General features: G+C 37.1%; 2 protein-coding genes across 3 annotated transcripts in view; one reads left to right on the top strand and one right to left on the bottom strand.

Annotated features, from left to right (window-relative positions):
- Positions 1–21,936, top strand: part of LOC149947957 (uncharacterized) — a 534,917-nt gene that overhangs the window by 265,430 nt on the left and 247,551 nt on the right. The window lies entirely within an intron of this gene.
- LOC149947960 (uncharacterized) lies at positions 9,632–15,828 on the bottom strand. 2 transcript variants are annotated; one of them, XM_090172654.1, is made up of 13 exons: positions 15,715–15,828; positions 14,574–15,618; positions 13,475–14,295; positions 13,236–13,406; positions 12,999–13,163; positions 12,114–12,694; positions 11,933–12,042; positions 11,705–11,757; positions 11,223–11,499; positions 10,830–11,142; positions 10,282–10,736; positions 10,035–10,217; positions 9,632–9,957 (listed from the first exon to the last, which is right to left on the bottom strand). In XM_090172654.1, the coding sequence occupies exons 2-13, from the start codon at positions 15,612–15,614 to the stop codon at positions 9,883–9,885; spliced, it is 4,245 nt and encodes a 1,414-aa protein (XP_090028780.1). In that variant the 5' UTR covers positions 15,615–15,618; positions 15,715–15,828; the 3' UTR covers positions 9,632–9,882. The 2 variants fall into 2 exon arrangements, with proteins under 2 accessions (XP_090028780.1, XP_090028779.1); XM_090172653.1 differs by lacking the exon at positions 15,715–15,828 and having other exon boundaries at positions 14,574–15,690.

Raw genomic sequence — 21,936 nt, 5'->3', positions numbered from 1 at the left:
TGAATGCCGATCCCCAATTTACGCGCCATGTTCTCGACACTAACGAATATGTTCTTTTTCTAGAGATGAACATTTCAGCCATCAAAATAATCACCTTTAACAGGACGAAAACCCTCGCAGGGGATTCGAACATCATCACCAAGTTCGGTTCCGGCGCTTAAATGTTTGAATTGGACTTTTATTAAATCTTTTGATTGGCCTAGTGATCTTCACTCAAAATGTCAACGGCCAGAACTATTTGCGTTTTTTTACAGAACGAGCTTGCAGATGAAATCGATCGCCTTCCTTTGGATGAAAGACGCCGAATTTGGTTTCAGCAAGATGGCGCCCCATCACATTATCACCGAGAGGTCACTGAATTCCTGAACAACGAGTTTCCGCACAGATGGATCGAAAGAAATGGTCCAGTTCCGCTAGGTTTCCCAATCTGACACCACTTGAGCTTTTTCTGTCGGGATTTAATTCCTATTGAAATGAGAGCCGAACTTCGCCGGTGAATTGAAGTTGCTTTTCAAAAAGCAACACCAAAAATGATAGAGCGTGCATTTGATGATATGATTGTCCGAGCTCAAGTTTGCTTTACAGCCGAGGGGGGTATAATTGAACCCACTTTGGAAACAATTATTTAGCGTGTTTGAAATAAATTATTGTATTTAATAAAACCCGAATACTGTTTTTGAACGTGCAAACTTTTCTGCGTGTGTAGCATTTACATTTTATAAGGGAGACTAGGCAAAGTGCATATGGCCTACGAAAATTTTAGGAGACATTAGGGCCTACGATTCCATATTATGGGGCCTACGAAGGTCCGAAAAGACGGTAAATGAGATATTTTTTACTTAGGCCTACGGAAAGGTTAAAACGGCCCTGCTAGTACAGGTATTCCTTATTTGGAGGTTTCCATCGTGAATGAGTGCATGTCTTTGCTATCTCTTTCCCGAATAAAACAAGTTTATTTTGGCTTGCCAAACTTTTCAGTTTTTCAAGTCGACTTTTTCAGATAAAAATAGGTCTTTTTTCATCGAACCATGGACACTGTATCTCTAACCGGACGGGAAAAGCTGTAGCTTCCACAATACAAAATCACCTGCCGCCGCCACCGTCTCTCTGTAAAGGGGGGGAGGTTCTAGAATTTTGAAAGTTTCGGGATGTCAAGGCCATGTAGTTCGTCACGTGGTCGACAAAACGTTCCATTTGAAATAGGGGTTTACATTCTTTTGAATGACCTTGGCGGTCCTGCGAATCGAGTAAGGACGACTATTTCAGTTAATTCGAAGTAGGACGCAAACGGACAGTGAGGCCTCCCTTACAAAAAAGTCTTAAGAAATCTTAAGAAATTTCATGGGGGTTTGAAGGAGCTTTTGGGAGTTTGAATGTTGCGAAAATATTTCCCAAGAGTTCTTAAGGAAATTAAAGGAAAGTTTTGGGAATATCCGTCTTGGGAAAAATAGGTAATTTTGGTATTAAGAACTCTTAAGGAAATTCAAGGGAAGTTTTGAGATTAACCGTCTTGGGAAAAAAATTAATTTTGGTAGTAAGAATTCTTAAGGAAATTAAAGGGACGTTTTGGGAATATCCGTCTTGGAGGAAAATAAGTAATTTTGATATTAAAAATTCTTAAGTTATAGGAATATCCAAGCACCTTGGAACAAGTAAGCATTTGTGTAAATAATAAGAATTCCTACGAAATTAACCGCTTTTATAAAATAAAAAGATTGTGTTTTACGTAGCTGGTATAGATATTAAATTAGAAAGAATAAAAAACTGCTTAAGTTTTATTTTAATATTTTTAAACATTCGTTTTAAGAAAGGAAATGACTTTTAGTTTAATCGAATACTTTCATTTTTTGTTAAATAAGATTAACAAATTAATTTCCATCTAGTACTATAATAATTTTAAAAAGGTATTGTTATCCCTTGGAGCTGTCGACCACATTTGGTATACTATCTCATGGTACCCTGACTGTGGTTTTCAACGGTTATGGTCGGCAAAACATCTTTAATTAATTTTATTAATTTAATAATTAGGTATATCCGCTATACACAAGTTACTACACTTTGGTTTTAGCCAAAAGACCGAGTTTCTTTATTCTTTGGCCCTACACACGAAAAACGCTTAAAGAATTGTAATATTTTTAAAAGCCTTCTTCTATAGACACTAGGCCCTATGCTAAAAAGGACATTATTGTGTAATCAACGTATAATTGTTTTAAATTAGCATAAATCAGTTGGTTATATAGGGTACGGTGCCATGCGTGGAGAGAGTTATGGTAGCGTTGTACTTTCGTGTTAAATGTGACGGTAGATTAGCAGTAATACTTAAAATTTGGTAATTTCTTGCATTAATTTGTAAGAGGTATTATTCCAATAATAATTGGCTTTTTTCCGTAATAGGCGTATGTTCCTCGGTATAATTATTTACTACCAACGCTTAATCGACGTCAGTTCTAAAACGTTCATACTTGGTGAATTTTACATAATTTAATAGTTAGGTTTTCGTTTAATATATACTTCAAATAAACGTTAATCATATATCGTTCATACTTGGCTTTCTGTTAGTATTAAGACTTAATATCAACCGTTTTATAAACCGTCTATTTTGGTGACATCGTCAACCATTTCATAACGTTTACCTCTCAACATAGTTTCAACGATACACAAACGGTTAATCAACGAGATTTTGCTACCTGGGTCCTTGGGAAGCGAAGGGAAAATTCGTGGGAAACTAAGAGAAAATCCTTGGGAGGGCAAGAGACAATTCTTAAGAAGCGAAGGTAATATCCATGGGAAGCGGAGGGAATTTCTTTGGGAAATGTAACGAATTCCTTTTCAAATGTTCTTAAGAAATTCTTAAGAGCGGTCATGGGAAAAAGGTGCCAAACTTCCCAATGTTTCCCAAGGGGAACTCGTAAGAAATTCCCAAACATTTTCGTTACAAATGTTCTTAAGATTAATGATCTAAGACGGTTACTTACGTATAAGGTAAATAAAGAAAAATTAAAAACCACTTTGTTTACGTAATACAAATTTTAATTAAAAACAAATTAAAATCGACGACTAGTTTCGCTCTCTATACAGAGGCATCATCAGACCTTAACCATTTAATTATTCTCCATTTTAATTTAATACAAAAACAACCCATGTTAATTATGTTATTAAAATGCATGAAAAGTAAATAGTTATTAAACAAATCTGCTGGAAAGTCTTCTATTGGTTTACGACAGTGTAGCAGACGACAAATGTCACCAACAACAGGGCTAAATATAAACTTTTCATAGTGGCGTTACTGACGGAGTCCTGTAATCCCATGCGCCTGGGAGGCAGATAATGTCAGGCAGTGTTGCTTGATGACTTAGGCCTAAGGTGGGTATTAGCATAGCTGATTATTATTATTATTATTATTATTATTATTATTATTATTATAAGCTTTTTAAAAGTACTGGTCAATATGACCACAATACCACCTACTTAAAAATAATTTACTGGTCATGACCACTCTTTTCTACCCCACTTATCACCCTCCCTCTTTTATTTTACTTTTGAAAGTTAATAGCGATTAGGAACTATAATTATATTTATTTATCACAAACCAAAGAGCTTAGATATTTATCACATTTCTTAAGGAACTTTAAAAAATATTTTATCATCTTCTTGTTCTTCGAATAAAAACTTATCCGTATTTACAGTTTTACATCATCTTCTAGTCCTTCGAAAAAAAAACAGTTTTATTCCTAAATTCTGACTTTCTTTTTGTTTCTAAAAGCCATAAAGAAATTTCCGGGTGGGTATCAATGCTTATGTTTTTTAAACATATTCTTAATGATTGATCTAGATGTTTCGCATTTAGCTCGACGAATCTGACTGATTGTAGCAGAAGTCTTAGAACGTCAAATTGCATTACAGCCAGATACCAGATACTGTCTATTTAGGAGTAGAAATAAGTCATTTCGGTATAGAATTATACTTTTAATTAAAAATAAACTGGTCATTATGACCAGTGAACCCCACAGATTCCATTTTATTTACTGGTCATAGCCCAAAATAAACTGGTCTTTGACCGACGCCACCGCCTTATTTCCAACACTGATGTGAGGACGACCAGTCGACCACCAATAGACGCTTCAATAAAACCTGTTCAAGGATATCGCCAAGAAGTAATATTTCCGAGAACCACGACCTGAAAGTTACTGTTTATTTAGTGCTTGTTGAAACATTAGAAACATTTTTTTGTCTTTTTGATCTTGGGCAAAAACAATATATTCTGTTTACAGGTGAAAAGTTTCCATTATTTCAACAAAGAGTAACTTGTCGGTCCTGGCTCTCGGATATATTACTTCTTGGCGATTTCTTTGAAGATTTTTTATTTAAGCGCCTATTCCCCAACGGGTGGTGGTTATACTTCCGCCACGGCTGACCAGTCCCTATCGCCAACTATATCACCGTTGGCGTACGTGGCCTTGACACAGATCTCACCTAATTATTCCGTTGGACAAGCGGACTGAATTGTACCACACGCCCTTCTCATAATAAAACATAAAAAAATAACAGAAATCTAGTCTGTTTATACCAAGGAAGATTGAAGAATGGAACGCAACCTACCCGTTTAAGGTTCAGATTTTATGAAGAGAGTGAAAGTTAAAGGAACAAGCGACATCATACGGCCCGTACATAATCTAGTCAGAATCGAAACTGTGATATAATGTATTCTATTTAAAGAGATCATACTTATTCGAAGGAAGATTTGGAGATTTCAAAATGTAAGAAATATCAAGGAAGATGAAAGAATCTGTAATAAATCTTCAATAATTTTTAATTGAAAATATTTACCTGCTTTGAGGCCAAAACTTAATAGCTTGTGCCATGGAACTAACTCGAGCGAACTAATTAGTTCCTTGCTTGTGCTTTAATTAATGTTATAATTTTAGGTCCACTATACAATTCGGAATTTTTAAAAGGAAATTACGGAAATTTAAGAAAGCTTCCCAGAATTCTTCTAACATAAACACAAACTTTTCCTATTATTTAAGATTAAGATAAAACATACTTTGTGGGAATCTATCACCAGAATTGCGAGAAAGGTTTAGATGTATCAAATAATATAGCAGAATACTTAGTATATGGTTCAAGCCAAAAGTAGAGGGCGTTAGCTACTTAATATCGTAGATCGTTTCCCCCTTTTTACCCCCGACTAGTTCGAAATTTCCTTGAACGGACAGGCTGCAAAATTGCGACAGACTTAATTGCTTATACGGTACCTATCTAGTTTTCGACGACCACAAAATATGGCATGCGGATAGTTTTTGGTAAACAATTGAGTTTGAAAAGTGTATCCAAAATATAAACCCTGGACGTACACACGTTCTCCTTTACAATTGAATATTTTATCAATTTGCTATTAGGGTTCAAATTTAAGCAAGGGGTTTTAAAATATATTCATTTCCATCTGAAATGGTGACTACAATTATTTTCAAACGCTTACGAAATAAACTGAGGCTTGGTTGTTTGTGGTAAGTCCGATATGCTAATGATAATTATTAAAAAAGGTAAACTTCGTTATATTTGCATATTTCATTAAAATTAAAAAATTAAATTGTAATGCAATATAATGTCGTGTAAATCATCAGGAAGTTTTCCTTTTTTTAATAAGAAATAAACTGAAAAATCCCTTTTTTTAAATTATTCCCAAAAAAATATATCTACATCTAAAATATCATTAATATCTGATACTTTATAGGCTCCAACTTACAGGGGATGGTCTTGGACTGTAATTCGGGGATCCGAGAAAACGTTATGGCAACCTTTAGACCATGCCCCAGGAAGGTATCAGCCGGGCGGATTTTTCAGCAGAGTCAAAAGGTCAAGTTTTATGACCTTTCGAATTTTGACTTAGGTCCAACCAAAATTCCTTATGGGATTTTATATGCTAATTTCATGGGCACCAAAAATTTGGACTTTCGTGATGCCCATGTCAAACATGTGTAAAAGTGGTCATTCAAAGTTAAAATTGGTAAAATGTCCAAAACTGGCCAGATTGAATCAGGAGTGGTCAATATGGTCAAAAATGGTCAGTTTTCTGTGGGAGTGGTCAATATGGTTAAAAATGGTCAGTTCGCGATGGGAGTGGTCAATATAGTTCAAAATGGTCAGTTTGCGATGGGAGTGGTCAATATGGTCCTAAATGGTCAGTTTGCTATGAGAGTGGTCAATATGGTCCAAAATTGTCAGTTTGCGATGGGAGTTATCATTATGGCACAAAATGTTCAGTTTGCTATGTGAGTGGTCAATATGGTCCAAAATGATCAGTTCGTGATGGGAGTGATCAATATGGTCCAAAATGGTCAGTTTGCGATTAGAGTGTTCAATATGGTCCAAAATACTCAGTTCGCGATAGGAGTGATCAATATGGTCCAAAATGGTCAGTTTGCGATGGGATTGTTCAATATGGTCCAAAATAGTCAGTTTGCGATGGGAGTGGTCAATATGGTCCAAAATTGTCAGTTTGCGATGGGAGTTATCATTATGGTACAAAATGTTCAGTTTGCGATGGGAGTGGTCAATATGGTCCAAAATTGTCAGTTTGCAATGGGAGTGTTCAATATGGTCCAAAATAGTCAGTTTGCGATGGGAGTGGTCAATATGGTCCAAAATTGTCAGTTTGCGATGGGAGTGATCATTATGGTACAAAATGTTCAGTTTGCTATGGGAGTTGTCAATATTGTCCAAAATTGTCAGTTACCAGTCCTATGGTAACCAAAACCATCTAAAAACTACAAACAATTTATAATTTTCAAGAAAAAAATAAAAATACTTGCGGCGGCTAGGTAATATTTTAACTTTTTGTTTCGAACTCCCTATGGTCTAACTTGACGAAATCCAATGTTTTAAGGGGGCGTTAGGTAAACTGACCATTTTTGTCCAGTGTGGAGATTCCCATAGCAAACTGACCAATTTGTACCCTTTTGATCACTCCCATCGCAAACTGACCATTTTGGACCAATTTGACCACTCCTGATTCAAACTGGCCAATTTTGGAAATTTTAACAAATTTAACTTTGAATGACCACTTTTAAGCATGTTTGACATGGGCATCACCAGAGTCCAAATTTAAATATTTTGCAAAGGGGGGACCTTTTTGTGCCCATGAAATTAGCAAATAAATTTCCATAAGGAATTTCCGGCTCGATCAAGGTCAAAATTTCGAAAGGTCATAAAACTTTGACTCTACTAAAAAAATCGCCCGGCTGATACCTTCCTGGGGCATGGTCTAAAGGTTGCCATAACGTTTTTTCGGATCCCCGACTTACAGTCCAGGACCTTCCCTTGTTAGCCCCCTACCTCTAAACTGCTTTGGTAAAAGCATTTATGTTTTAGTTTCCCTCGGTGTGGGAGATAAATAAAAATAAATAGTTTGAGGAAAAATATTCTTGGTCAAAAAGAAATATTTGACGAAGGAAAAATATTCTTGGTGAAAATAAATATTTGTTGGAGGAAAAATATTCTTGGTGAAAATAAATATTTGTTGGAGGAAAAATATTCTCGGTGAAAATAAATATTTGTTGGAGGAAAAATATTCTTGGTGAAAATAAATATTTGTTGGAGGAAAAATATTCTTGGTGAAAATAAATATTTGTTGGAGGAAAAATATTATTGGAGGAAAAATATTCTTGGTGAAAAATATTCTTGGTTAAAATAAATATTTGTTGGAGGAAAAATATTCTTGGAGGAAAAATATTCTTGGAGGAAAAATATTCTTGGTGAAAATAAATATTTGTTGGAGGAAAAATATTCTTGGAGGAAAGAAATTGTGAAAGATGTCCGGAGCACAGACCTCTAACACCTAGGTGTTATTTTAATTTATTTCGTGAAGTTAATTATTTTCACATAATTATTTTGGCCACAGTTATTTTTTCCGGAAAGTTAACACTTTTATCAAACAATTATTTTCAAAATTTTTATATAGAGAGATCATAGTGATTAAGTTACTTACTGTCTGGTCATAATAGAATAGCAAACATAAATAACATTTGTTATAAAGGCACCGTAGTGTAATTTAAAATTTTGGGACTTTGGAAGTGTTTTGGTTTTTTAAAGCAATTTTGGCAATTTTTTTTTAATTTATTAATTTGTGTCCCCTTAAGTAGGATTTTTGGGGGCCCTTTCAATTATCAAGGATGGCCAGTTTCTATCGCTGGGGCCACTCCTCTCATTTTGAAATATAAAAAAAGTTTGAACTTCGCGTTAGAACACTCGTAGGGGAGATGTGCCTAGAAAACTACATGTGTACAATAAGCTGAGGCGTAGCCATGGGGGGGAGGTGAGTGCTGCCCCATCACCCTTTTCCAGAGTTGACAATCTTTGTTTGAGTTGGAGAAACCGGAAAGCACCCGTTGGCGATACGTCCATTTCAGCGAGAGTGTGCCTAGCTTAATAAAGTGGTCAGCACGTCGTGACTAACTGACATTAGTTTCTAACCATATAATTTTAAACTAACACTTTTTAGATTATATTAAATTTGTTTTTTTAAATATTTAATAATTGTAATAATAAGAATCAGCTAGGCTAATATACAAGACAAACCAAATAATCAGCTAGGCTAATACCCAAGGCACCACCTTAGGCCTAAGTCATCAAGCGACTTTTGAAGCCTTTTTAATTCAGGTGGCCGGGTTACAATGCGTAGGAGGGTGGTGGCAAGCCCTGCATGCCACACGATCGAGCCAACAGCTCCCTACACTAACTATTACCGTTAACCTAAGCAAGTTTTTATGGAAGGGGAAACCGAAGAGCTCGGGGGAAAACCCCCTTAAACCAGTGAGGAGAGAACTTGCAAACTCAACGCAGAAGGAGTTGTTCCGAGTTTTCACCCAGTGCCACAAGCTGGGATCGAACCCGGCTCCTCTTGCTGCGAGGCGAAAGTGCTAACCACTCCGCCACCCCACCACCTTACATGTAGACCCAAGAAAGCACGAACCTTTAATTTAGGTGGCCGGGTTACAACACGTTGGAGAGTGGTCACAAGCTCTTCATGACACCCGAGCCAACAGCTCACTATTACTGTTATCCTCGACAAGTTCCTATAAAAAGGGAACGCCTTTAACCAGTGGGGCGAGAACTTGCAAACTCATCGCGGAAGGAGTTGTTGCGTGTTTAAACCCACTGCCTTAAGATGGGATCGAGCCCAACTCCTCTTGCTGCTTGCTAATGAAAGTGAGATAACTTAATCTAGACGCAGTTGTCCACTCAAAGTGACTCGAGCCTTCAGTTTCAGGGTCGCCTTATCCATAAGGCAGACTAGGAAAAGTGTCTAGGGCCTACGAAACTTTTAGGAGACATTAGGGCGTACGATTGCATATAATAGGGCCTACGAAGGTCCGAAAAGTTGTTAAATGAGAGATTTTTGCCTAAGGCATACGGAAAGTTTAAAACGGCCCTGCGAACTTTGAAAATTTAAGTTTTAATTTAGATTAAAAAACGCTATAGGTCTTCAACTTCTTTAAAAAACCGGAATATGGGAGCTATTTGTTTAAAAGAAATTTGGGCCACGTATAGCTGCGTGTTGAAAGATACATTTATTTGTTTTAAAACAATTGTTTTGCCAAATCAAACAAAAATTTAGTTTAGACAGAGATAAACATCACTGTTAAGGTTTATAACTAACCGATATACTATCTATGAATGTCCAAAATTAGATTATCATAAAAGGCAACTTTTGCAAATGCTTAACAAAATTTTAATTTAAAAACCAAAATAATACTTGGAAATTGCCTTAATTTCTTAAAGTTACTAACAACATAATTACGTTTAAACAGTATCGTTGTTATATTAGCTAGCACTTTTAGCTACGACACAAAACACTGAAAAGGTATTATTTTAAGTAACCGGTTAATCAGTTGGCTGTTTCTTGGTCTTACACGAACAATCTTGTTGAAACTCCGGAAAAGAGCACTTATTACAAACCTTAATTAAATTCCGTTACACAACGGGAAAATTAAATACTTTCTGCCAAAAACTAAAACTTAAAAACCATACCGTACCTCGCAATGATTTCTTCGGTACTTGGACTCGACGCACACAATTGTTTTGCACCAAGAATATCTCAATTCCGCGCCGCAGTCGGGGCATTTTTTCAATCCCGGAATGCAATCCAAATATCGCACTTTTACGGAACAACAACCCAAGGAGAAGGTCCGATTCAAGTAGTAGTCTAGATTCATAACCTAGGTAAAAGTATCGTAAAGAATGGAAATACGCTTTATCAAATGATTGGAAATTAATTTTTACTTTGTAAACATTAGCGACGAGGCAAGGGTCTTTCTTCGCGTCTTCAACGTTTACTCCGTTCACCTCCAAAATATTCAAAGGATTATCGCAATTGTTGCACTTGCACGACGGATTGCAATTTTTCATTTCTTTAGCGCAAGAACAACGAAGCGATCGACAACTAATTCGGCACGTGCAGAAGTCCAAAGAATTGTCCTCCGCGTCAGTGGATAATTTGGTCAAGTCAATCGGTGACTGGGATGACGCGCTGTCGGTCGATGTCCTGCTTTCCGGTCGAAAATCGTTAGGAAGTTTTACAATTCCGGGAATTTTACTCTCCGGTATCTTCCTAATTTTTTCTTCGATGTCATCGTTGGAAATACTCTCGTTCCCGATTTGGACATCGGATTCCGAAGACGGCGCTGAACAGAAAATTACTTTGCTAGGAACTACTACTTGGGTCGATGAAGCGGGTCCTAAAAAGTAATAGTAAAGGAGCGAAGTCCATATATCTCAGCTAACTTATCGCAATTGTATTTATTAGTGGAAAGATAAATATATCTACTAACTCTTTTGGGCTATTCCTTGTTGGCGCGCTTCGTTAGTGGTGGCCGTTCTGGTTTCCGGGGAATTGGTAATGGTCGCTCCTTGTGCCTGCTGACGTTGTTTCAGTAGTAATTCGGCTCTGTGCCATTGAAAATTCAGTAACGGTAGTATAGGTTTAAGAGGATGCAGCGATTCCAACTCTTTCGGCGTCGCTGATTCTAAATCGCGCGGTGGTATTGGTTCGTGTATCGGAATGTTTAGCATGATTCGAAATCTCTCGTCAAAACCCCATAAATAAGATTTCAATTTCTCAGCTTGGTTTTTCTTCAGAACAAACTGCAGGTGAAATTAGATTAGGTTAATGATTTTGCCATGCGCTTTAAGAGGATAAGCCAGAAACAAAACTCTACGGGTACCTTATGCAAGGGATTTCTCGCAAGCTCTCCAGAAGTGACATCGACGCGTTTCGTGGTATCGAAGACGTTAGTGCTTCCACTGCCCTGTCGGGTATTTCGAGTTCCCAGGAACATAAAAGGTTGTCGATTGACAAAAATTCTTAGGATGTTATCTCTGCATGATATAGCGTCTATCGTAACGAACGGTACGTGGATGCAAAACATGGCGAGGGCATATCCAATTCCTCCGCCGAGAACGATATTGGGAAGAGCTAGTTCAAATTCATATACAAATCGCCTAGAGGAAAAGGGTGGATTTGGATTTTTGATCACTCGTCAAGTTACGAAACGGAATACCATTTTATGATATTATTATCGAAACCAAAATAAACAATTTTGTTAATATTTTATAACATTTTTATACAGCTTATTTAACATCTATTAAATTTTGTTAAATGGAAATTCTCAATAGCAATAAAATAGAATTGATAAATTTATCTTACCTTCTTGTGAAAATTACTTTTACCCTGTTCTTACTACCCTCTGGAGATTTAACCTATAAGGAAGGCAGGACATTTCAATGAATATTCCACATTAATCTAACTTTCCACGTAACCATAACAAATGACAAAATATTCCGTACAAACCAGCATCTAACTATATATGTTTTTCTACGTATATTTTAACTTTACAGAATATGGAGTATTTTGGAATTTAACCCATATGCTTACCACAAATGCTCCTATCTCTAGTTGCGTGATATCAAAATGTCTTGGTCTATGCTCCTTGGCGTTGATTTTACCCTCTCTAAATGGAGGTAGGTGCGGAAGTAATAATTGAGCTTGTACAAATAGATAAATATTTATCAAATAAAATCGGTAAATCTTTGTCAGTAATATTAAAAAAGCTCACGGTGATTTGGTGGTCTTGGACAATTTGGAATGGGACCCCGTGGATTAATTGACATAGATTGTCCGTGTAGATTTTGTGATGGTGCTCTTGTCATGTTGGATACTAACGAGGGTCTCTCTACGTTGTTGTTGAGGAAAGTGGTTTTTACACTGTTTTGGATAGGTCCTCTTTGAAAACCATGGGGATCAGGAACCCTTAAGCAATTAGTGCCCGAGACTGTATGAAAATTGCGAGGGGCAGGCGCTCTTTGAAAATTGTTGGGAATGGTCCCTCTCTGAAAATTGTTGGGAATGGTCCCTCTTTGAAAATTGTTAGGAGCGGTCCCTCTTTGAAAATTGTTGGGAACGGTCCCTCTCTGATAATTGTTGTGGGTGGGCGCTCGCTGTAAATTGTTGGAAGCGGGAGCGCTCTGGAAATTGTTTGGTACTATGGTGGAATTGGTCTTATTCAAAGCTTGTTGGCCATTTTTAAACGCTACCGATGGATGTATCGTGTTTCCAGCCACAGAATTGACTCCTAAAGATTGAGCGTTTAAAGTTGCTGTACTAGTTACGACAGCGTTTTTCCCAAGAACAGACCACCTGTTTTGAAATTAAGTTTGTTATTTACATTCTACCGGAAGTATATCTCTTACAAGATAAGAATCCATATAGGATGTCAAAAAGAAACAATTTGGTAGGCTCAGAGCAGTTTACAATGGGCACGAGTTCCCAGCCAAACTAATACACCGCTAAAAATTACTCAGCCTACCGACGACAAATGTAAGAATTACACTATTTACTTAATGAAATAGCAGTTTAAGAAGTTGAATACTTCTTTTAAGGCATATATTATATACTTCTAATTCTACTAATGTTTAATCTAGAAATATCTCAAAGTACGTACTTAACACAGTAAGGTGGTGGAAGTCCAGTATTTGGTTGTTGCGGTAGAGCAATCCTGGAATGAGGAGCTTGTGGTAAATGTTGGTAATTGACACACCGCCTCTGACGCATTAATAGTTCTCTCACAGTTCTTTGACGTTTGATATGTTCTAATTGCTCCCAAAAACTACGAGGCATTAATATTCGTGAAGAATATCAATATCGGTCAGATAATTGGATAAATAGGCCATAATGGTACCTCAAAACAGATGGTGTTAAGGTATATGCAGAGGCAGATACGCTGTGTGGTGTTTCTACTGTCGGATTAAAGTTAATTTGATAGTTGATATTGGAATTTAGTTGCTCATTAGTAACATTCTGATTGTCCAGAGTTGGATTTCCTCTAGAAACTGGTAATGAGGTTTGGTCCCTGATCAATAGTAGGAAAAAAATTAAATAAAGCTGGTAAGACTTTCGATACAAACAAGATCAACTTACTCTTTACGAAACGATGTATAGTAGGATGGCTGATAGTTTCCACTTCCAATAACAGATTCGATCTTCAAACTACTAGAGGATTCTTCTACGCTTGGCACTATTTTTTGGGCTAACAATTGATTAGGTGGAGAAGAAAGTAGTCTCTTCAATACACTGACACCGTGAGTTTCTCTATTAGCGAATTCGGCTGTCTTAGCTTTTATATCATCACTTGGAACGCATTTTGGGACGTACGTTGTCGAAGAAGGATACGACGATCTGAATTGAGGTACATTTTGGAAAGCGTGATACTGATGATTTTGAGCCGCCTGCGTAGTGACCTGATTACTGAGGTAACCCCTAGCTGATTGTGAACTGGTGCATGATCGAATTTGTAAAGGCCACGCGACCTGAGGGGTTGTGGTACACGAATTCTGGGACTGGTATGACGCCAGGGGTATATATTTCGGGGACATATCAGGTGCGGCTGGAACTGTCTGAGAGTTGCTTTGACTGGTGGACATAATAATATCAGTGTGAAAATTTTCATTTTCTCTGGAAATCAGGGGTAGCAATTCGGCATTGCTTCCGTCAGCTTGACTGAAAACGCGAGCTTGAACCTGAGGAACTTGCAGTGACTCTTGAGTCCAATATATTCCAGTATTAGAGGGAGGTATATTGTTCGAGTTCGAGGTCGAATAGGGCGGATGTTCTAGATTTTGCTGGCGATCCAAGTAACAGTCCATGTCAGAGGACGAACCTATTGACTGAGGAGGGCCTGAGTAAGATTCGGCGGAAGCGGAATTTTGGAACTTTGGTAGTCCATTATTAGAACCAAGAAACTGAAATGATATTCAAATTTAGTTTATGATTAATTATCATAAATAAGGTGAAACTAAAAATAAACTCTTGTAATAAGCTTTAATAAATTATTTCTTTATTTTTAATTATTGGGAGTAAGTACTTCTTTGCCCCATATGGGAGGGAACGCTAAGCAAAACTTTATGGTCCCCTTTTCCTAGTAATGTGAATTTACTACCGGGGTGCTAACGGCCTCGGTGACAAAAATAGCCAGTTTATAGGTAAAATTCATAGCCTTAGTTTCAATGAAAGTACGTACTTGTAAAGATGGATGAGGCAAATTCGCAAGATCGCTCTCCAGGTATGGCTGCCACAGAGAAGAAAGAGATTCCTGATACAAGTCCGAAAAATCCGGTATATATCCAATTAGGTCACTAACATAAGCGTTCGAATTACTTTGAGGGTTTACAAGTTGGCTGTTACAATAATCCCTATTATCAGTGACGTCCGATGTTTTCCCCGCGTTATTGTTTACGGAGAAATTGTATAGGGTTTGTGGTTCTCTGTAGCTAGGATAACTTGTTCTAATGGTGGGTAATTGAGATGGAATGCTCTGGGCCGGCAAGTGGTTAAAATTCTGATCACAAGATTCGTAATCGTTATTATTTGAAAAAGCCGTATTAACAGCGAACATTGGGCACGAGGTCTTTTGGACTTCAGCTGTAGCAACCGGTTGACGGTAATGATAAGTGGATATCACCGATGGATGTAGATTAGTGCTAGGACAAGTGTTTTTGACATCACGATTGTTGTTCTGGGTATGTGACGTTGAGAATGATCCCGTTGAATTGGATATTACTCCTCCTCTTATTGTGACAGTATGCCTAGTGCTTGGTTGTAAATTCGATGTTGAGATTTGTGGATTTAACTCAGTTTTTGTCATAAGATTATGATAATTTTGATTTGTGAGAATCTTACGTTCGTAGTGGTCCACGACTCTCTTTTCCGTTTCTAATTCTGATAGTACGGACTCAACTGTTAATTTTGTACTGTCATTGTTTATTGGCAGTGTGTTTGTTAGCCTGAGTTCATTAACACCGACACCGTTTTTAAATGTATATTGATCATTCGAGGGACTTAAGTAACCATCTTCAACATCTTCGACTCTTTCATCACATTGTAATTCCGTACTAATAGATTTTGTACCATGATTTCTGTCAACTGTGGTAGAAATTTCAACACTTTTAACATCTGACGCCCGGTTATCATTACTACCGGAAGATGTTTTAATAATATCTTCTGGGGTAATAGACGTTTGTTCAGATGCCTTAGTTTTTAAATCCTCGTAAGATTCGGACATTTCGCTAAGGAAAAAAATAAATACACACCGATTCGGAATGACGAAATTAAAAAATAAATAAATAAATAAACGGGTAAAAGAAGACTAAGCCCATTCCTACATAGAAAATTACAAAATAAAAAAATTCAGAACGAAATACATTTGCAGTTAAATATCACTTGAAACAATTAAGTTTTCCTACGCGTTTGAACACAACCTTACCGAAGTCTACATTTTGAAGTTCAGCTTGAAGTATTACATTTAAAATGACTAATATTGTTTTTTTTGACTAATTAAAATCAAAATAACCACGTCGAATTTCTGGCGCTTTTCATGCTAGCCCGACAATAAATTATGTAGGCCTAAACGTTTATAAAATAGCCTAAAATATTTACCGTAAATTTAAGACAAAAATCCGCTTCGCTTTCTGATTGGAGAATCTTTTTACCGAATAGCAAATTTACGAAACCAAGCAAAACTCGTTGCCAAATTTTTAAGCCGTTCCTAGCGAAATCTCACCTCTACTACTATTTTCGGATGGGAAAGACAGCACGGTTCAAAGGTTATTGACGAATGCGCTAAATCCAGTTTATTAGTCACACTAGGGGTCTACATGTACATTTATGTACGGTTTAAAATAGGCTAGGCCTAATAAATAGTGTTATTTTGGACGATTATTTGCCTAGAAAAGGCATTGAATAGCTCTGTATAAGTATTTATATATGATTGCCGAAACCCAATTAACGTATTCAGTCAACAATTTTGTAAAACAGTCCAAATTAGGTCGAAAAATGTTTGACAGTCGGAGTCTGCAACTATTTCTGCGACGTGTTTTAGAGGATAGCTTGAAGGGTTTGATTAACTATTATACAAAGTAAGTACGCCATCTTCTTTTGAATATTTCGACAACACGTTAGTGTATGGGATAGTATTTTTTGTGATAACAGGCTACACGAAAACGAATTTAATGTCCATAATTCATTTAGGCTTCGTGCGTAGTTTAAGTTTTGGTCAGAAGTAACGCCGCTAACCGAAGAAATGCTAGTGAGAACAAATTAGTAGCGTATCTCTTTTGGTTGATGGCTATGAATACCAGTGGCGTTTTTGAAATTAAATTGGAAAATAAATACTTTAAGAAACGAAGCGAATGTTTATATTAATAAATTAAGTTTACCAATTCCAATTTTTTTCATTATTTCGGCGATGTAAATGTCAGTTTCGTTATTCAATCGTATCAATTTTCAAATTAAAATTAAAAATTGGCTGTCAACGGAGATTCTTTGCGTCGCGTATAATATAAAGGTCTAGATAAAATATTTCAAAGGGAGTGAATACCGAGGTGACAGCTAGCAGAAACGCGTAAATTTCTGCAGGCTATACTTATAAGGCGCTATCTATCGGTAAGAAAGCTCGTGCTATCGTCGCGAGAGCCATTGTCTCCTGCTTAAAAATTTACTAAAAGTCACCAACAGATGGTGTCTAAAGACTACGGCCTGCGGAAAGGTCAAGCCTTTTGTACTAATATGCTAAGAGAGCTCGCGCTCTTGGTCACGTGCCTTCCTCGGTGTCTGCTAGGGGTCAATTCCGTATTTTATGTTAGGCTTAGACGCCCCGAAATTTATCTAGACCTTTATATAAATTTCTTATATCTATGGTCGCGTCGCAAGGTAGAAATTACACACAGCGCCAATTAAACTCCTTTGACGCGTATGTGTAAACTTCATAATCAAACCTTAAAAACGTTGAACGCTCCAGTAAGTTCTGTTTATTTCGAAATTATTTATGATTTTTTATTGTTTATATTTTGTAATAGATATGTATGAAGGTAGGAAACATTTTTGATTCATTACTCATTTTGCTCTACATAAAATTCACTGTGGCGTCTGAAAGCCAAAACTACGTAACTATTTAAATGGGGATTTAAAAAATATTCCAAATATTTGAAAAAGTTAAGCCTAATAAAGGCACGTTCTGTATAAAAGGTTGGAATTTTCGCGAATATTCGTAAAATAAGTTTACGGTTTTTTCCACTGGCTACTAGTATTCATCATAGAAATGAAATATCTCATTAAAGCAAGAATCGAGTAATTCATGTTACGTGAGGTTTGCTTTCAGGAATAATTTCCGCCTAGTAACTCATAGTAATAAAAAAAATACTGTGTAGGGAATAACGATTTTAAGTTTGCGAATGATGCAATAAAGTATATTAAGTGGAAGGGCAACGGAAAATACCAAAAACGTATATGTAGAACAACCCTAGCGGCCAAAGCGAGAAGCTCACTTAACTACTAAATTATTGTCTGTTTTTGTCTGTGAAAACCAGTACTTATTTTTGTACCATTTGAAGCCCAGACGGCAAGAACTATGGATATGAGTAGCTTACTCGTCCGGGCCTAGTGTATCACTACTTCCTAGTGAATTTCTGATTCGGTTGTATCCAAGAAAATAAAGAGATAAAAATGAAAAATTCATGTCCGGATATGCAAAGGCCACTCCCTTTTTGTAATGTTATGATGTAAACGCCGTCTAATGAAATATTACTACCCACCGGACATTTATAACGCAAAAGACCGTCAAATGTCGATAGTTTTAATTCTTCCTGCAATTCTATTCTCTATTCCTCATCTACATTTTCTTTGGTTTTATTGAACCGCCTATTGACGAAAATGCAGACGACAGTGCAGTTTGACGTCTAAGTTTCCCGGTTCGGTTGCAACCGAATTTTTTTTTAATCAAAGAAATATGTGAGTGACTAGTGCTAAAAATAACCTATTTGTATAAATATTAACTAGATGCTATAAAATAGAGGAAAGATTTGTTCTATCGTACGGTGTATTTTTTTAATTATTGAAATCTTACCTATCTCTCTATTTGTTGTCGAATAATTATTACCCTGTGAGACGCTGCGTTTATAGAGATGCAAAACTCTCTGCCACTAGAAAACTTTGTTTTTACAAATTTTCGCCAATAAAGCATCTACAAGGAAATCGCCAATAATTAATATTTTCGAGAGCCAGGACTGCAAATTACTGTTTATATAGTGCTTGTTGAAATAATGTATACTTTTTAACCGTAAACAGAACGTAGTGTTTTTTCTAAGCCTTAATATATAAAAAAATACCTGGTTCAAAGGAAACACTTGTTACATACCGTACAGGTAAAAAGTTTCCATTATTTCAAAAACACTGTTTAAATAAACAGTAACTTGCGGGTCTGGTTCCCGGAAATATCTCTTCTTGGCGATTTCCTTGGATGATGATTTATTGAAGCGTCTATTCAGCGCCACCTGTACGCGGGGAGGAATCGTTTTCGACATGTGGTTCTTTTATTTTGGTTATTTACTTACATTTTGAGGGCTAACGCCAAAGAAGAAGAAACCAAGTTGAAACTTAACTAATATAAATAAACGTAATAAATTAAATTTAATCGGTATATTAACAAGTAATTTAAATTGATTTTTACTTTTCAATTATAAGAAAATGTCAGTTTCTTGCGGTATCATTCATGAAATATAACCCCCTAAATAGTTTATGATTATGACTTAGGTAATCTGTACCTTTTTCAAAAAGATTGCGTCTCCCATGAACGAATTCATTTCAACCATGAATATCGAACTATATCATTACCCTTTCTACCACCTGGGGCTACGATGGACGGTTCCTTTATGCGTTTTCCGTAATCACCTGAGCCAATAAGGAGACAGGCGTTTGTCGTTGACTCGATCTACAAAACATTTCCGGGCTTAGGTGAATTAACCGGCCAAGGAAATGACTCTTGAGTCTTAGAAAAATACCTGTACTTTTACAAAATTATTTGGTAATCATAAATTAAGGGTTTTACGGATTAATATTCTTGCTTATTTTCATTCCATCAAAAAGTGGTCTTAAAATTTTAGAAAGTAAATTTCACGCTAAGCCTTGGCACTGAAAGTTAGTAAAGTTAAAAACGTTGCCCTTTAATATAATTTTTGAGTGGCGGCGCGTGTCCAACGCCATAATACTAAAGCAATTCTTATCCTAGCGACTGAAATGAAACATTCATGGTCTTCCTCTTGTTGCGTTTTCGGCAGAGTTTGGCATCTCTATAAGCGCAACGACTTCCAGGATCTGTGCAACTACTGTTTAGCAGACGGCAGTTTCTAGGTTATCGAGAGTGATTGCGCCACATTTTCGGCTGCGCTATTTACCATAACAGGGTGAGCTCGGCTCATGGTAATAGTAATATTAAATATTTTGCCAATAAATTTACTATTTGAACAATAGCAAATAACGTTTTTGTTATAGTACAATATAGTTTACGGTAGAGAGCAGTTTGGCCACGTTATTACGATTTTTATATAGCTATGTATTAGTTATTTTCGTCTTCTGTAACCGCCTCGGACCTCGGTTGCAATCTCTTGTTTTTGTTTCAATAATTTGTCATTTTCATTCCATTTTATATTTCATGTAAAGTCCCCGAGTGTTTCAAGGTTTTGCGTACTCCTCGTCTTGTTTTGAAATCCGGTAAGCGAAGTAAGTCTTTATGAATGTCCCCTCTAACTTTTCGTCAGTATGTGTTTAAGGTTAAGCTGACGTAACTAACGTAATATCGCTATAATAAATTAGTTTCCTACGCCATAATTCTTGTAACGTTTTTAAGGAATTTTAAAGGACTTTGTCATGTGATGGTTCACCAAGGCGGGGGGGAAGTTGGCGACAAAATGCGAGACGTGGCCTTTCGTGGCGTGAATTAAATCTGAGAGAGGGGGTTACATATGGGGAAAAGAAATAAAAGAAAATTGGGGGAGATTCGAATTCAGAATGGAAACCCTTTGTCATTAATCAATCACAAAATCTTTATTTGACACTGAATTTTATAAAAACACTAAATACAGAAATGAACAAATTGCGGGGAGAACTGGCGGGGTAATTTTACTTTGCTTCTAGTGATGGTTAGGCCATCACTACTATGGTTCTTTTAGCTTTTTTCCAATGTACGAGGGGAATTTAAACACTAAAATATACACTCTTTGACCTTAAATTTGATAATGAAACTATCTCTTACTATTTTCTATGGGATCAGTTCCGGTATCCCTACTCTCAGGCATCTTGGTTTCAAAGGATGGAGGGGGCAGAAACAAATATACACTTATACTAAATAATAAACACTACAATTAAACTACTAAAATTAGAGATTCGACAATTAAGCAATGGCAATAGTAACTCAAAATAAAACCAAACAAAAATGGCTACAACGAGGGTACAATGCGAACGGAAATATGTAGTCCGAACTGTATAAATACACGAAGCGAAATGAACTCTCAACCTCGAGGGGGCTTGCTTTAAACCTTTTTCTCGAACAATAGCGTGGGGTTAAACTTTCTTTCTAAAAATTTTTCTCTACTTTCACTGGCTACTTCGTATTTCGACCCTGGGTACTCTACAATGTGGGGGAGGGGGGTTATGATGGAAATTCTACTCATCATTTAATTTCGGTGTCCTCCGCTACGTTGTCGTCTCTCCGTTTACGGGTTTTCTCGTTCCTCAGTTTACGTAAGATGCCCGACACACGCACTTCACAGAACGGGACGTCTTTGGGGATTGCTTGTTTACGCGTTTCTTTATTCACACTTTTCTTTAATTCTCTTCATTTACTCGTCTACGGTTTGGCGGCCGGATTGCGGGTTTCTTCCTATATTCTTTTACTTCACAAGCTGACGGGGGCGTAGGTACTTCGGGCTTCAGTCCGAAATGTCCGGCTATGCTAGGGAATCGGTCTCGGTCATCTGGCTTTCTTCCCTCGGTACGTCTAGATTTTGGGTGATCAACAGGTGATTCGAGGGTGTTGAGGGCATTACGCTTCCCGGATTCATTACTTCTCGGCTTATACTCTTCCGGTCAGAATGTCCTGGATGTAGGTCATCTAGGCAGTTGGTGAGAGTTGTTTCGGTCATGAGGGCTGCATTGAGGGTTAATTAATATCTAAGCGCGACTTCATCGCGCATTATTCTATCTTTATCTCGACATGGTCTTTTTCTCGAGCTCTGTCCAATTCTTCTCAGTTCTCCTCAGTTCTTTCCAGAGTCAGAATTCTCTCGAGGTCTGCCAAAAGCAGAGTTCTGTCTTTTTGGGGCTCTGTCTCTTGGTTTTATTTCAGGGATTCCAAGACGGAGTTGAAAATAAAAAGCGATTGGTGACCTCCCATTTTATTTGGTTCATTGGTGCACCTAAGACTCGTGTCCTGTCATGGGATGTATGATGTGGTCCGATCCACGAAAGGTCGCTCGGGGTTGCGGGGGGGGGGGTGCCAGAGAGTCTCGATGTTCCCGATTTTCTGTCTCCAAGCGGAAACGTCCGGGCGCCCT

The sequence above is a fragment of the Leiobunum rupestre genome, chromosome 4 (genome assembly GCF_980474605.1).
Source record: "Leiobunum rupestre chromosome 4, qqLeiRupe1.1.hap1, whole genome shotgun sequence".
Lineage (NCBI taxonomy): Eukaryota > Metazoa > Arthropoda > Arachnida > Opiliones > Sclerosomatidae > Leiobunum > Leiobunum rupestre.
The sequence above is the reverse complement of the archived record's forward strand: the minus strand, read 5'-3'. Positions and strand labels throughout refer to the sequence as shown.

What these genes read in the sequence shown, in the direction of transcription:
- LOC149947960 (XM_090172654.1), bottom strand. Translation starts at nt 15,614, where the DNA reads ATGTCCGAATCTTACGAGGATTTAAAAACTAAGGCATCTGAACAAACG. An exon ending in TAGAGATAGGAGCATTTGTG is followed by an intron (nt 11,758 to 11,932) that starts GTAAGCATATGG and finishes CCTTCCTTATAG; the next exon opens with GTTAAATCTCCAGAGGGTAG. An exon ending in TCGTCGCTAATGTTTACAAA is followed by an intron (nt 10,218 to 10,281) that starts GTAAAAATTAAT and finishes ACTTTTACCTAG; the next exon opens with GTTATGAATCTAGACTACTA.